Below are 17,548 nucleotides of genomic sequence, written 5' to 3'. Positions count from 1 at the left end.
TCTAGTAAAAAAGTTATTAGAAACAATTCACACCTTTACCAAAGTTGCAGGATACAAAATAAACCCATATAAGTCATCAGCATTCTTAAATATCACTAACAAAACCCAACAGTTAAAGTTACAAAGAGAAATTCCATTTAAAGTAAGTACTGATTGTATGAAATATTTAGGAATCTATCTGCCAAGGGAAAATCAGAAACTTTATGAGCAAAACTACAAAACACTTTCCACACAAATTAAGTCTGATCTTACCAACTGGAAAAATATTAAATGCTCTTGGATTGGGTGAGCAAATATAATAAAGATGACAATATTACCTAAACTAATCTATTTATTTAGCGGTATACCAATCAGACTCCCAAAAAACTATTTTGATGACCTAGAAAAAATAACAACAAAGTTCATATGGAAAAACAAAAGATCAAGAATTTCAAGGGAATTAATGAAAAAAACAATCAAATGAAGGTGGTCTAGCTGTACCAGATCTAAAATTATATTCTAAAGCAGCAGTTACTAAAACCATCTGGTATTGGCTAAGAAATAGACTAGTTGATCAATGGATAGGTTAGGTTCAAAGGACAAAGCAGCCAATAACTTTAATAATATAGTGTTTGACAAACCCAAAGACCCCAGTTTTTGGGATAAGAACGCATTATTTGACAAAAATTGCTGGGAAAATTGGAAATCGGTATGGCAGAAACTAGGCATTGACCCACACTTAACACCGTACACCAAGATAAGTTTAAAATGGGTTCATGACCTAGGCATAAAGAATGAGATTATAAATAAATTGGAAGATCATAGGATAGTTTACCTCTCAGACCTGTGGAAGGGGAAGGAATTTATGACCAAAGAACTAGAGATCACTATTGACCAACAAAATAGAAAATTTTTTTTATATCAAATTGAAAAGTTTTTGTACAAACAAAACTAATGCAGACAAGATTAGAAGGGAAACAATAAACTGGGAAAACATTTTTACAGTCAAAGGTTCTGATAAAGGCCTCATTTCCAAAATACATAGAGAATTGACTGTAATTTATAAGAAATCAAGCCATTCTCCAATTGATAAATGGTCAAAGGATATGAACAGACAATTCTCAGATGAAGAAATTAAAACTATTTCTAGCCATATGAAAAGATGCTCCAAATAATTATTAATCAGAGAAATGCAAATTAAGACAACTCTGAGATACCACTACACACCTGTCAGATTGGCTAGAATGACAGGGAAAGATAATGCGGAATGTTGGAGGGGATGTGGGAAAACAGGGACACTGATACATTGTTGGTGGAATTGTGAACACATCCAGCCATTCTGGAGAGCAATTTGGAACTATGCTCAAAAAGTTATCAGACTGTACATACTCTTTGATCCAGCAGTGTTTCCACTGGGCCTATACCCCAAAGAGATACTAAAGAAAGGAAAGGGACCTGTATGTGCCAAAATGTTTGTGGCAGCCCTGTTTGTAGTGGCTAGAAGCTGGAAAATGAATGGATGCCCATCAATTGGAGAATGGTTGAGTAAATTGTGGTATATGAACATTATGGAATATTATTGTTCTGTAAGAAATAATGAATACAGATGAATACAGCATGAATACAGAGAGGACTGGCGAGACTTACAGAAACTGATGCTAAGTGAAATGAGCAGAACCAGGAGATCATTATATACCTCAACAACAATACTATATGAGGATGTATTCTGATGGAAGTTGATCTCTTCGATCAAGAGTTCTAATTCAGTTTCCATTGATCAAGGATGGACAGAAGCAGCTGCACCCAAAGAAAGAACACTGGGAAATGAATATAAACTGTTTGCATTTTTGTTTTTCTTCCTGGGTTATTTATACCTTCTGAATCTAATTCTCCCTGTGCAACAAGAGAACTGTTCGGTGCTGTACACATATATTGTATCTAGAATATACTGTAACCTATTTAACATGTATAGGATTGCTTGCCATCTGGGAGAGGCGATGGAGGGAGGGAGGGAAAAAATTGGAACAGAAGTGAGTGCAAGGGATAATGTTGTAAAAAATTACCCTGGCAGGGGTTCTGTCAATAAAAAGTTATTTTAAAAAAACATATATTTTTTTATTGTACTATGTTAGAAACATATTTGTTTTGTTCCATAAATTTAAAAAAAATAGGAAAAGTGCATATGTAGAAGGGGTGCTGATGGCTAATATCAACATTTAAAAAAAAACTGTGAGGTCAAAGGTATGAAGATTGAAGAAAACATCATTAAATTTAGCATTCAAGAAAATAATGATAACTTTGTGAAGAGCAGTTTTATTTTTATTTTTTTAAATAACTTTTTATTGATAGAACCGATGCCAGGATAATTTTTTAGGGCATTATCCCTTGCACTCACTTCTGTTCCGATTTTTCCCCTCCCTCCCTCTACCCCCTCCCCCAGATGGCAAGCAGTCCTTTACATGTTGAATAGGTTACAGTATATCCTAGATACAATATATGTGTGCAGAACCAAACAGTTCTCTTTTTGCACAGGGAGAATTGGATTCAGAAGGTATAAATAACCCGGGAAGAAAAACAAAAATGCAAGCAGTTTATATTCATTTCCCAATGTTCTTTCTTTGGGTGTAGCTGCTTCTGTCCATCCTTGATCAGTTGAAACTGAATTAGCTCTCTTTATCGAAGAGATCCACTTCCATCAGAATATATCCTCAAACAGTATCGTTGTTGAAGTATATAATGATCTCCTGGTTCTGCTCATTTCACTTAGCATCAGTTCATGTAAGTCTCGCCAGTCCTCTCTGTATTCATCCTGCTGGTCATTCCTTATAGAACAATAATATTCCATAACATTCATATACCACAATTTACTCAACCATTCTCCAATTGATGGGCATCCATTCATTTTCCAGCTTCTAGCCACTACAAACAGGACTGCCACAACATTTTGGCACATACAGATCCCTTTCCCTTCTTTAGTATCTCTTTGGGGTATAAGCCCAGAGCAGTTTTATTTGAATGTTGGGGTTAGAAATATATCTAAAAAAGATTCGAAAGTGAATATTCAGTGAAAACATAAAAATAGGCAATCTTTTCTGGGTGTGATTTTGGAGTGTTGGTTTTGAGGAATATTTTGTTTTTAGGATGGTGGAGGCCCAGCCATTCTTGTAGACATTGAGGGAAGAACTAATAGAAAGGAAGAACTGAGGAGAGAATTTGGAACTCAAAGTTAGAAAACAAAATTAAAAAAAAATTAAAAATAAACAAATAAAACAAAAATATTAAAAATGGTTTTACATGTATTTGGGTGAAAATAAAATATTAAATAAATAAAAAGAAATGATCAGCATCAAAAACGCAAGAGATATATACACAAGCAATGAAAATGTAAAATATGTTTTCAGAAACAAAAAGAAGAGCCAGAGGAATATTAAAAATGAAGTAGAGAGGGAAGGAGTACCTTCTTTGGAAAGAATATTATCTTTATAGATTTGAAAAACTAATCAATTGAAACTTTCAAAAATTGTGTAATATATCACTTCAAATGTCAGAATATCTCAATAAATTAATATAAGATTACTCTGGACAACATAAATTGTACTTCTTGGCTCTTACTGAAAACAACAAGAGCTAGTCAAGTAACTATTTTGGCAGGGTCCCTTCCTCCACACTTTTCTCCATACTTCAACACACTGCCTTTCTTATTCCTTCTTCCTTTGTTCTGACTGCCAGAGATGAAAGGATAGGAACATAGATATTGAGTTGGAAGGGATCTGAAAAATTATCTCCTGTAGCCCTCTTAATTAACAAAAGAAGAAACCAAGACTCAAAGGACTGAGGTCACTTGATGAAGATCATATAGTTAGTGATTCACTGAGTAGCTATTTGAATCTCTTTCTGGATGACAGTAAATTTGATTTGTTATAGAATAAGTCCTTACTCATGAAATTCAAGCAATAAATATATATCTAATACACCATGCTAAACCCTGAGGGAGATAATCTTTTCCTGAAAGCTCATCCTCCTTCTAATAAGCTTTTTGCTCTATAGTCTCTGTATTAGAGTTCACTCCTGTCCAGTTCACCTATCTCAAACTCACATTAATAGAAACATGGTTTTCCTAAGACATCATCAGATTCCTTTCAACATTTTCATTAGGAAGCTATTTATTTCTTCCAATCTTTTGAATTTCACATAGTCAGAGGGCTGGGAAAATCTTATTCTGCTAATTAATTTTTTGGCATCATATCTTCATCACTATCTCTAAATGACATCTTATCACCTGGGGGCTATGCAATCCTTTTTCCATCTTGTTCTTTACTGCCATCTATAGACATATATAGAAGAAGGGAGCATAGACACATAACAGTACACAATTTTAGCATTGTCTCTGTTACCAGCACTAAAGCTTAGAATGACCTGAGGCTGCCCCGCCCCCCAAAAGAGGATAATACCCTAGTGCTTGTAGTGCATGGAATGATAATGGCTAGATGATTGTAGCTAAACTGAAAAGACAGATTAATTTTGCCAGAGGATGCTTCATCTGTAGGGCAAGAGTCAGTTGCTACGGAGTACAAGCCTTGAAATGCTCTGTAGAAAAGTTCCTTGCAGGAAGCAAAAAGCTGATTTCAGGAAAAGATTATCTCCCTCAGGGTTTAGCATGGTATATTAGATATATGTTTATTGCTTAAATTTAATGAGTAAGGATTTATTCTCTAACAAATCAAGTTTTCTGTCAATTCAGTCATCATATCTAACAGCATATTGCTCGGAGAAAGATGCCTTATCCAGTTGTTTAAGACTTTGTTGGTTCAAGAATTTTGAGGTACAACTAAGGGAATAGAAACACACAGTTCAGACAGACACATACAGTCTCTCAGGGGAGAAAGTAGATTCAAGGAATGAGATCCCTTGCAGCACAGAATGAAACCAGCTTACAACTAGCACTATCAGTAGGGATAGAGGTGTGGAGAAGAGTAGATTCTGGGAACTTAGATGAGTAACCTATCCATAAGTGATATTATAGCCAAATGAGAACACTTGGGTTCTATACAATGAGGAAAATGTCAAGTTTCACAGTACCAGCTATTGTGAGTTACTTTTGCCATAGTGTATATTATATATGTGCTTCATTACCACTGTACAGTAAATTTGATTCTGCTCTTCCCATGTATATTGTGTATGTTTATGGGACAGGGAGCCTAGATTTATGAGGATTATGGTTTATAATTACTAGTCTTACTATAACATTAATAAATGTCTTTGCTAAGAGTTAATTGTGTCTATTTACCAATTCTTTAGATGAGGCATATTAGTAGAAACTCATGAACTAGACTATTAGGTCTCAAAGTGGACCTCTAAAACTTAACAGTTATCCTCTTGGGGCCCAACATATGAATTTGAGTGCAAGGTGGGGAAATATTCAGAATGTCTGTGACAAAGGGAGCTAGATAAACAATCTCCAACTATGTTACAATGCTGTTTGATAGCCCTTTTACTCTCTCCTTGCTATATACAAACCTCATTCCTCATAGTTTGTTCAAAATCTTTTCTCATCTCCTTCCTCCAACTTCACCCACATAATTAATACTTATAACAGATGACTAAGCTTCTTACTTCACCAAGACTTTGGAGACCAAACAACTTGAACTCCTTAAGCCGGCCCATTTCACTTTGCAAATGTCTCAGCATTATCACCATTTTCTCTTACCACTCTCTGGCTACCTTTGCTGGTTCCTCATTCTCCTTCAGATCCCCTAATTTCTTTTCTTTATCCCTTTTCTTTTTTTATTTACTCTCTTGAGATTTCAACCACCATTCTTAAGTAGATAACACCTGAATCTCCCTTGCAAAACTTCTTGAGAGCAAAAATATTTTTGTTTTTGTCTTTATATGCTCAATAGGATCAAAGTGCTTGCTTGACATATGGTAGGAATTTAATAAATGTTTATTGAATTTAATTTAATTTCTTTCAACAATGAAGTCTCTTCTAGATGCTAGACCCATATTTCCATGTATAGCTATAAAAAGTGGCAGAAAATGGACTATGGATACAATATTGGATACCCCCTACATTTATGGTACTAGAGGTCAAGGAGGAGTCTTAGTAAAAATGATAAATGTGATAAGGGGAAAACCAAAAGCCTGGAAAGAAGAAATTGTCAAAAAAAAAAAAAAGATGGAAGGAATAGTTATCATAAGAGTGGAGAGGGATCCAAAATTATTGTATATAGAACATGAAGATCCTATAACTTTCCTCCTGGTATGCAAACATGTCAATCCTAAAATCAGAAAATGTGAACTGGTATCTCAGTAAATTTGGGATTTGAAAAACTTGTGTTTTTTTTTTTCCCCTTCTACTGTTGCACCATTCTCCTCCATGAAAATGAGTGCCAAAGTTGGGTTTCTAGATCCAATATATATATTTCACCTAGAAATATTATTTTAACCCACTAGCTCAATAATCTCACCTAGCATTCTTATTAATTCTCAGAATCTGGTTTCAATTATTGTTTCTATGCTGATGAGTTTTAGATTTAATTATATAGTCCTAATCTCTCTCTATGTCTCTATCTCTGTCTCTCTCAAATCTTAAAATTTTAGTACTTTCTGGAATTTAAAAATACCTGAAGCAGACTCTTACTTTCTGTACCAGTTTCATAAGATGTCAGTAAATGGCATATTACAAATGTAAAATGTACACAGGATCAATACCTAGAGAAGTTGCAAAGTGTTTGTAATCTTAAATTTTTCTATGTGGTTTGTTTTTTCTCCCTCTTAATAGTTCATATAAAACTGTTATTATTATTATTTCAATTATCAAATATCTATGCTTTTTCTCTCTCCCATCTCCTTTTATTTGCTGATAAGAAAAAAAAAAGAAAAGAAAGAAAAGAGAGGGAAGAAAGAGGGAAAGAAAGAAAGAAAGAGAAAAAAGGAAGAAAAAAGGAAAGAAGCAAGGAAAGGAGAAAAGAAAGGAAAGAAGAAAAATGGAACTCTGTCATGAAATAGGCAATATTCCTTATAAATCTTCTGGTATCATGGTTGATAAGTTAGTTGACCAAAGTTATAAAGTTTTCAAATATAATTTAGTGTTTAAGATAACTTCACAGACTGAAAATCTAATTAAGCATAAATTTATAAGAGACCATTTATGAGTTAATATTTTAGATTTTGGTGTTAGTCCAAATATTTGGTAGCATTCCATCTAGAGTTTTGTTTGATTTATTATGCTGTAAGCAAAGTCAGATAATATAATGATTTTCTTCACTTATACAATATGGAAATCAGGAGTAAACTACAGTTGGAATTGAATCCAAATTCAAGCCAAGGAAAAAGTTGTCCACTATGATTAAAATATATCCACTGAAAAACAGAGTAGTATATATCAGTTCTTAAAGAGAATCCAAATATCCTACTAATCCTAATATTGCAATAAATTCAATAATTTAAACTTGACATTTAATGGCTGAGCTATATTAAAAGCACTAAATCAAGAAGGATCTATTTAATGTCATTGGAGATGTTGGCTGTCATTTTACCACAAAAGCACAAAATAGTGCAATCCAATTTTCCATAAACGATAAGTCTTTGTGTTTTCAAATCAATATTAGTAACAGCCTTTGTAGGTACAACTCAAATACAGGAAACACCTGGCAGAACTTTTTGAGGTCATGGAGAGAAGTGAAACTATACAAAATCACTGAAAAGAAAATTAGGTTTAAGGTTTATTATTCATTATGCTTCCCCCAACTCAAAACAAATCCAGCTCTTACCTAAAGCTTTCATACATCTGACTGTCTTGCTCCAAAGAGGTGGCTGTGTTCTAACACACTTGTTTTCTGTAGCAAATTCTATTTCAATATTGTCACCAATTATTTCATCTTTCAAAAGAATGAATATGTCACCAGGATCCTGTAAAATAAAAAAAAAGTATGTCCCAATTAATCTTTGGCCAGATTTCACATAAATTAATTACAGAAAGTATTGGTAAAAAGGGTTATTGACAATGATCAGAAAAGCTCTTTCAATGAGTTCTCTTTGTTATCTTACCTAGAACATTTCAATATAGGTACACTGTAAAGAGCAATATTTACGCTCCTTAGAGTATGGGATCAAAAGAAATAAAGTTACATAGAAATCTAATAAGCTGTGAAGCCCTACAGAAACAAATTATTATTAAATATATTAACTGTCTTCATGTCTTGAAGTAGTTGTGGATCAAGCAGTTGTGTCTATATATTTTTCAACCTTTTAAATCATTAAATTAATAACAATGAATAAAGAAAATAATCAAACATATACAATAAGGAGATCTAATTAAAGTTTTACATTACATAAAATAAAAACAAATATGTGAACAAATAAATAAAAACATTTTAATCTCACTTTTAAAGAATGAGATTTTAAAAATTTTGATGTTATAGAGGTGTATATGTATATGTGTGCATATGTACACATACATTTATATATGTGTAGATGCATTATGTATGTGCATACATGTGCACGACTATGGCTGGCATGTTTTACTTTATTGTTATATGCATATATGTATGTGTATTCATAAACATGGAGATGTGTATATATGTATGTATTTTGCCAGAACTTGTCAAAGAAGACTTGAACTCAGGTGTTCTTGACTCCGACTCTACTATATTAAGATGCTTTTTAGTATGTGGTCCTTTTTTCTATTTAATTTTTAAATGAACGCATTTCAGCACAATATAGTGGTAAGAAGTGAAATAATTACATTAGGAAAGGTTGTTTTTTTAAATAATGTGGGAATTCTATAAAATTATATTTGCTTTTATTTATAATCACTCATGAATGAAGAGTATGATCCTTGGCACAGTCTTACTTTTCCTTCCTCTTTCTTTGATCTTGTGACTTTCTCTTTTACTTTTATTCTGTCCCAGATCATTCAGATGACTCAGAAAAGTTGATGGTTAACAAATTTTCCTCATCTTTCACCTCTCGTTATCATGCTCCTTCCATCTTCTCCACTCACAGAAACCTAACTCTACCATGAAGACATTAAATACCTGGCCATTCTCTCTGTATTGGATACATTCTTTATAATGTAAAGCCGGCATCACTACTTTCCATTCTCCCTTCCAAATCTTTTCTCTACTGATATAACTCAACAACCTGTTTTCCTTTTCAGTTTAGTATATCCAGATTTATAACTTTATCTAGATCCTTCTGGCAATTTTCTGTAGCCCTTTATTTTCTCTTCTTTCTCAGTGAGTTCCATTCCTATCTTATAGCCTTGCTCTTCACTTCAACTGTTGCCCTTATCCTAGGGAACCTCAATATGTAAGCTGACCATCCCTTAAACACAATGGCCTCCTAATTCTTCAATATCCTAACTCCCTTCTGAACTAATCATTCACTCTACCTCAGCACCTCAAAGCCAAAATTTCATTATCATTCCCAGGCATTCCAGATCCAAAATTGGTGATTTTTTTTTTTTTGTCTCAGCACAACCTTTTATTTTTGTATCCCTCCTTGGTTTCCTTGTGCTCTTCCTAGGCCAATTATTCATCCTCACCAATCATCACTTAATACTCTCCTGAGTACTTACTCTGGTTTCATTTTCCTTCTTTCTCAATTCTTACTCTATGTTAACCAATTGAACTTTTCATTTGAATAGGTTTGTAATCTTTAATCTCTTGTCTACTTGTTTTATTGATATTCATACCTTACCAAATCTCTATCCTGTATTAATACATTTATCTGTCACCCTTTCTCCCACTTGTGCTGCTGAACTGTGCTGAATGAAATCACATGACCATGTTCACTGGATTCACTACAATTTTATATTTTAACAGTAACTGTGCATTTGCTTCAGATGGTATCTAGATCAACCAATCTATATATCTATCAATCATGTATCTATAATATGTATATCTATACATGTATCAATCCATTTATGTGCCATCTATCTATAATCTATCATCTATCTGCCTATCTAGCCCAATTTACTCTCCTGGGTGCCACTTATGCATTATCAATTATCTGTTAATCATTTCTCAATAGATGTCAAATTTACATTCAATCCCAATATGCTCATCAATCAATCAACAAATATTTATTAAGTATTGTTATGTGCCAAATATTGTGTTAATCACTTAGGAGACAAAGGGGAAAGAAAAAGTCTCTGTTCTCAAGAACCTTATATTCTAAAGAGACATAATGTGGGGCAAGGAAAGAAAGTTACATGAAAACATTATGATATATTTAAAAGCAAGTCGTATATAAAAGATTTGCAGTTTCATGTGAAATTATTCTCCCCCTCCCCCTCATTCTACTATATTATGGAAATGCTTATTTTATTTATTAAATTCAGAATAAATAATTTTTAAAAAAAGAAAAAAAGTGAGTATAAATAGAAAAGATACAGAGTAAACAGGAGGCAACCTTAGAAGAGAAGGCACTCACAAGATACCATGTGGCAATTGATCTGAGTCTTGAATGGAGTCAGGGATTCTATAAGGCAGATGAAGAAAGAGAGGATTTTGGGTGCTGGGGACGGTCACAGGCCTTCCAAAGTAAAAGAAGAGGAAAACAGAGTGCTATATATAAAAAACAAGTCCAAAAGAAACACATATTTTACCTCTAAATATACCCTTCTTTATAACTTCTGTTTTTCTGTTGAGGATCTCATCAACCTGACTGTCATTCAGGTTCACAACTTCTGAATTATTTACAGCTCTTAATTCTTTCTAACCCATGACTATATCCCATACTTGTAATCAGTTCTCAAATATTTTCTATTCTATTTTTACATTATCTTTCACATTTTTCTCTTTCTGTCTTCTCATGTAATCATCACCCTAGATATCCAAGTTACAAAGACTAGACTATTGTAACAGCATGTTAATGGATTTTCCTGCCTCAAGTCTCTTCCCCTCTAATCAGTCTTACATCTAGTTGCTAAGGATATTACTAAAGCATAGGACTGAACTTGTCATTCTGATCTAAAAGTTCTAGGAACTTTAATTTTCACAAGTACGCAATACAGATTTTCCACAGCCTTTTACAATCTGGCTCTGGCCTTCTGTTCTAGACTTCTTGCATATTACTTGCTCTCACAATTTCTACATTCCAGACAAATCATTCTACTTGTTTTTCCTTAAGCATAACATTCCAATTCCTATTTCCATGCTTTTTACTATCTTTCTTCAATGCCGAAAATTCATAATTTTAACTTTACTGATTAGGAAAATCCCTAGTTCTTTTTAAAATACTGCTTAAAAATTATCTTCTTATTGAGGCCTTTCATGATCTGCAACAACCCACTCAAACTCATAAGACTAATTCCTTTGCAAATTACTTTTCAATTACTTTGTATATATTTACATAACAATCTGGTGGTGCTGATAACCAAGGTAAACCAAGATATTACTTCTCCCCTAAGTCTGGAACTGATCAGAATCCTCATGTTTTGCTAGGATCAGTGTTCCCTAAAAGCTGTATTATTCTTTAGAGACAGGGCTGTTTCTTTTGCAAGCCACTCAGTCTCCTCTACCTTCAAGAAATTGTGTCTTTTTAAAAAAAATACTGTAAGCCAGGAGGCTACTCCCTACATTGACTTTTAGGCCCAGGGGAAAGGCTTCTTCCCCACTCCCTAACTACCCTGAATTTCATTTTCTATAGTCTCATATTTCAGTTAAGTCTGGCCCTGAGATTTGTTCTCTCCTGCTAATACACAACAATTTCAGTTAAATGTGTAGTTCATGAAACTGTAATCAGATTTTTATCTCAATAAGAATGTCTTAATCATATGCAAAATGTTTTAAAAGTATTTTTAAAATTTTGTAGTAGAAATCATCTTCCCACCTCCTGTCTCTTCTCCCTTCTTGAGAAGGCAAGCAATTTTATATTGATTATCATAAGAAACATAATTCCATATTAATCATGCCACAAAAGAAACACAGACAAAAAATAGAACCAGAAAAAAAATAAAGCAAGTAAAAAATGTTTTTTGAATTCTGAATTTAGAATTCATCAACTCTCTTTCTGGAGGTTCATAGAATTTTTCATTTTCAGTCCTTTGGAATTGTCTTAACTAGAATAGCTATCCTTCACAGTATGGTATAACAGTGTACAATGTTCTTCAGGTTCTGCTCACTTCACTTTGCATGAGTCTGCTCAGGTTTTTTTTGAAAACATCTGCTCATCAGTTCTCATACAATTATATACCACAACTTGTTCAGTCATTCCCCAGTTGATGAGCATATTCTCAACTTCCAGTTCTTTGCCATCATAAAAAAGAATGCTATAAATTTTGTTGTTGCTCTGATGTTTTCATTGTATCTGACTTTTTGTGAACCCACTTTAGGGTTTTATTGACAAAGATACTCTAGTGATTTGTCTTTGCCTCTGCAGCTCGGTTCAAATGAAGAAACAAATGTAGACAAGGGTTAAATGACTTGTACAGGGTCATATACCTAAATAACTGAGGATGAATTTGAATTCATGAAGATGAATAGTCCTGATTCTAAGCCCATTGCTCTATCTATTGCATCAGGTCTAGTAGTAGTATTGCAGGGTAAAAGGATATGCACAGTTTTATAACTCTTTGGGTGTAGTTGCAAATTGTTCTTCAGAATGGCTGGACTAGTTCCCAACTCCAGCAACAATGTATTAGTATCCTAATTTTATGGCTAGATTTATCTAGCCCTGAGTGGGGGAAGCTGAGGTCATTGACTAATATATATATTTACTATTCCTCCTGTAATTCATTTACCCTTTCCTTTAAAAATTTGGATTCTGTGCCATTTGGCACACTTATATTTAATACTGATATTACTTCATTATCTTGTGTGTCTTTTAACAAGATATAGTTTCCGTACTTATCATTTCAATTAGCTTTATTTTTGTCTTTGCTTTGTCATGATTGCTACCCTTCCTTGCTTTTTTTTTAACTTTAGCTGAAGTGTAGTAGATTCTGTTCCAGAATCAAGAGAAACATAAAAAATAATCATGAAAGAGAAAGCATAAGGGACTCATTAAGATTAAATTGCCTACCTTTTATATGTAATGATCACACATGTTACTTCTTTTTTTTTTTTTTTTTTTTTTTGCTTTTTTTTATATTAAAGCTTTTTAATTTTCAAAACATATGCATGGATAATTTTTCAACATTAACTCTTGCAAAACCTTATGTTCTAATTTCCTTTCTTTCTTCCCATCCTTTCCTCTAGAAGGCAAGTAACCCAATATATGTTAAACATAGTAAAAATATATGTTCAACCCAACATATTTTTTTTTAACTCTGTGATCTTCTCTTTCAACTGTGTTTTTTGTAAATAACAAATTGATGGATTCTGTTTTTTAATCTATTCTGCTATTCACATCTGTTTTGACCCAGCAATACAACAATGGGTGTGTGTCTCAAAGGTGAGTTCATCTCATTTACATTCATAGCATTTCATTACATCTTACTTTCTCCTCTTTAGTTTTCTTTCTCTCATCATCCTGTCACTACTCTAAAGTCCATTTTGCTTCTGATCACCATATTTTTATCTACTCCTTTTATCACTCCTGACTTTCTTTAAGATAGATTTCTATTATCAATTTAGTATACATGTGTATTTTTCTTCTTAAATGTCAATGAGGTTTGAATGTTGCTTATTTCCCATTTTCCTCCCTCCTTGTGTCCCTCTTTTATATGAGATAGTTTTGTTTATTATAACAGCATTTCCCTTTTGTCAAAGGCATCCCTCTTTTCATCTCTTCATTTTTTTTACATTATCCCAACACAGTCGACTCACTTGTGTGCCCTTTTTCTTTGTAGAATCTTTCTAACTGACCTAATATTAAAAAGTTCTTAGAAGTAACATGTGTTGTGCAGAAATGTTTGTGGCAGCCCTTTTTATAGTGGCAAGAAAGTGGAAACTGAGTGGATGCCCATCAGTTGAAGAATGGCTGAATAAGTTATAGCATATGAATGATATGGAATAGTTTTGTTCTATAAGAAATAATCAGCAGGATGATTTCAAGGAGGCTTGTAGAAATTTACATGAACTGATGCTAAATGTAATGAGCCGAATCAGGAGATCATTGTACATGGCAACAAGAAAATTATATGATGATCACTTCTGATGGATTTGTCTCTTTTCAATAATGAGATAATCCAGGCCAGTTCCAATGATATTGTGATTTAGAGATCCATTTACAGCCAGAGAGAGGACTGTGGGAACTGAGTGTGGATCATAACATAGCATCTTCACTCTTTTTATTGTTGTTTATTTGCATTTTATTTTCTTTCTAATTTTTTTATTTGATTTTTCTTGTGCAGCAAGATAATTATGTAAATATGTATGCATATGTTGGGTTGAACATATATTTTTACTATGTTTAACATATATTGGGTTACTTGCCTTCTAGGGGAAAGGATGGGAAGAAAGAAAGGAAATTAGAACATAAGGTTTTGCAAGAGTTAATGTTGAAAAATTATCCATGCATATGTTTTGAAAATTAAAAAGCTTTAATATAAAAAAAAGCAAAAAAAAAAAAAAAAGAAGTAACATGTGTGATCTTCACATATAAAAGGTAGGCAATTTAATCTTAATGAGTCCCTTATGCTTTCTCTTTCATGATTATTTTTTATGTTTCTCTTGAGCTTTATATTTGTAAGTCAAATTTTCTGTTCAGTTCTGGTCTTTCCATTAGAAATCCTAAAAATCTTTTATTTCATTAAATATTTTTTTTTTCCTTGAACAAATATACTCTGTTTTTCTGGATAGGTTATTCTTGGCTTTAATTTCACTCTTTTATCTTCCTGAATATTATAATTCAAAGTATTCTACCTCTTTAAAGTGGCAGCAAAATTTTTTTGGATGACCCTGATTGTGGATTCTTGTTATTTGAATGGTTTCTTTCTGGTTGGTTGAAATATTTTCTCTTTGACCTCAGAGTCCTGGAATTTCAATCTAATATTACTAGGACTTTTCCTTTTTGAAACTCTTTCTGATGGTAATAGGTGGATTTCTTTGTTTGTTTTATTATTTGGGGCAATTAGAGTTAAGTGACTTGCCTAGGATCACACAACTAGTAAGTATTAAATGTCTGAAGGCTAGATACAAACTTAGGTCCTCCTGACTTCAGCACAAGTATTCTATTCACTATGTCATCTAGCTGCCCAAGAGGTGGATTCTTTACATTTCCATTTTACCCTCTAAGTTCTATTGAAGCAGTTTAACTTGATGATTTCTTGAAAGATGAGGTCCAGGCTTTTTTGTTTTTTTTTTAATCATGGCTTTTAGGTAGTACAATAATTTTGAAATTACCTCTCTTCTGTTTTTAGGTCATTTGTTTTTCTGAAGAGATACCGTTTCTATTTCTTTTCTTTTTTTGACTTTGTTTTATTATTTTTAATGTTTCATGGCATCATTAGCTTTCACTTTTTCAATGTTTTTATTTTTTCTTTTGTTTCTTTTTATTAAGACTTTTTATCTTCAAAACACATGCATGAATAATCCTCATCATTCACCACTGCACAACCCTCTGTTCCAAATTTCTTCCCTCTCTCTTCCCCTGATCCCTTCCCATAGAAGACAAGCAATTCAATACCTGTTAATCATGTGCTTGTGCTGCACAAGAAATATCAGATCAAAAAGGGAAAAAAAAAGTGAGAAAGATACAAGTCCATTAGAAACACTGCTGAATCAAAGGGTATGCACAGTTTGATAACCCTTTGGTATTGCTCTCCAGGATGACTTAATTAGTTCACATCACCACCAACAATATATGTGTCCCAGTTTTCCTCCATCTCTAACATTCCTCATTATCTTTTCCTGTCATCTTAGCCAGTTTGAGAGGTGTGTAATGTTACCTCAGAATTACTTTAATTTGCATTTCTCTGATCAATAGTGATGTAGAGCATCTTTTCATATGACTAGAAATGATTTCAATTTCTTCAGCTGAAAATTGTCTGTTCATATCCTATATATCATATACTTTGAACATATATCAATTGGATAATGGTTTAAATTCTTATAAATTTTAGTCAATTTTCTATATATTTTAGAAATGAGGGCTTCATTAGAACCCTTGAATGTAAAAATTTCTACAGGCCTTCCCTAATCTTGTCTGCATTGGTTTTTTTTGTACAAAACTTTTTAAATGTAATATAATAAAAATTATATATTTTTCATTTCATAATGTACTCTAGTTCTTCTTTGGCCACAAATTCTTTCCTTCTCCACAGATCTGAGAGGTAATCTTTCTTTGTTCTTCTAATTTGCTTAATATCACTCTTTATGTCTAAATCATGAACCCATTTCAACCATATCTTGGTATATGGTATTAGATATGGGTCAATGTCTACTTTCTGCCATACTAATTTCCAATTTTCCCAGCAATTTTTGTCAAATAGCTGGGGTCTTTGGGTTTGTCAAACCTATACTACTGTCCCAGCGGTCCTCAAACTTTTTAAATAGGGGGCCAGTTTACTGTCCCTCAGACTGTTGGAGTGCCAGACTATAGTAAAAACAAAACTTTGTTTTGTGGGCTTTTAAATAAAGAAACTTCATAGCCCTAGGTGAGGAGAATAAACATCCTCAGCTGCCACATCTGGCCTGCGGCCGAAGTTTGAGGACCGCTGTGTGTAGTCATTAACGATTGTGTTTTGTGAACCTAACTTATTTCACTGGTCAGCTATTCTATTTCTTAGCCAGTATCAAATGGTTCTGATGACTAATGCTTTATAATATAGTTTTAGATCTGGTACATCTAGGTCACTTTCATTTGCATTTTTCCCAATAATTCCTCTGAAATTCTTGACTTTTTGTTCTTCCAGATGAACTTAATTATTATTTTTTATTTCTGTAATTTTTTGGCAGTTTGATTGGTATGGTACTGAATAAGTGGATTAATTTAAGTATCATTGTCATTTTTATTATATTAGCTCATCCTAACCATGAGCACTTGATATTATTCCAGTTGTTTAGATTTGATATTATTTGTGTGGGAAGTATTTTGTAATTGTATTCATATAATTCTTATAGACTCCTAAATATATTATATTGTCTATACTCATTTTAAATGGAATTTCTCTTTGTATATCTTGCTATGACTTTGTTGGTAACATAGAAATGCTGATGATTTATGTGCATTTATTTTGTATTCTGCAACTTTGCTAAAATCTTGAAATGTTTCTAGTAGTTTTTTAGTTGATTCTCTATGCATACCATTATATCATCTACAAAGAGTGATAATTTAGTTTTTGTTTTTCTTCTCATTGCCAAAACTTGCATTTTTAATACAATGGGCAAACTTGTTTCACCTCTGATCCTATTGGGTAAGATTTTAATTTAATCCCATTACATCTGATGCTTGCTGATGGCTTTAAATAGATGCTATTGATCATTTTAAAGAAAATTCCATTTACCCCTATACTCTCTAGTGTTTTTAATAGGGATGGGTGTTGGATTTTATCTAATGCTTTTTCTGCATCTATATTACATAAAAACCATGTGACTTTTGTTAGTTTGGTTATTGATATAGTCAATTATGCTAGTAGTTTTCCTAATATTGAACATCCCTTGAATTACTGGTATAAATT

The 17,548-nt window shown here is 32.9% G+C and overlaps 1 protein-coding gene across 1 annotated transcript in view; it reads right to left on the bottom strand.

The window, feature by feature from the left end:
- Positions 1-17,548, bottom strand: part of BANK1 (B cell scaffold protein with ankyrin repeats 1) — a 400,016-nt gene that overhangs the window by 269,796 nt on the left and 112,672 nt on the right. The window contains exon 4 of the mRNA XM_051965591.1: positions 7,752-7,890. Coding sequence (XP_051821551.1) covers positions 7,752-7,890 — 139 coding nt within the window. The remainder of the gene's footprint in view (positions 1-7,751; positions 7,891-17,548) is intronic.

Source organism: Antechinus flavipes, chromosome 6 (assembly GCF_016432865.1).
Source record: "Antechinus flavipes isolate AdamAnt ecotype Samford, QLD, Australia chromosome 6, AdamAnt_v2, whole genome shotgun sequence".
NCBI lineage: Eukaryota > Metazoa > Chordata > Mammalia > Dasyuromorphia > Dasyuridae > Antechinus > Antechinus flavipes.
Note: the sequence above shows the minus strand (reverse complement) of the source record. Positions and strands in the feature narration are given on the sequence as shown.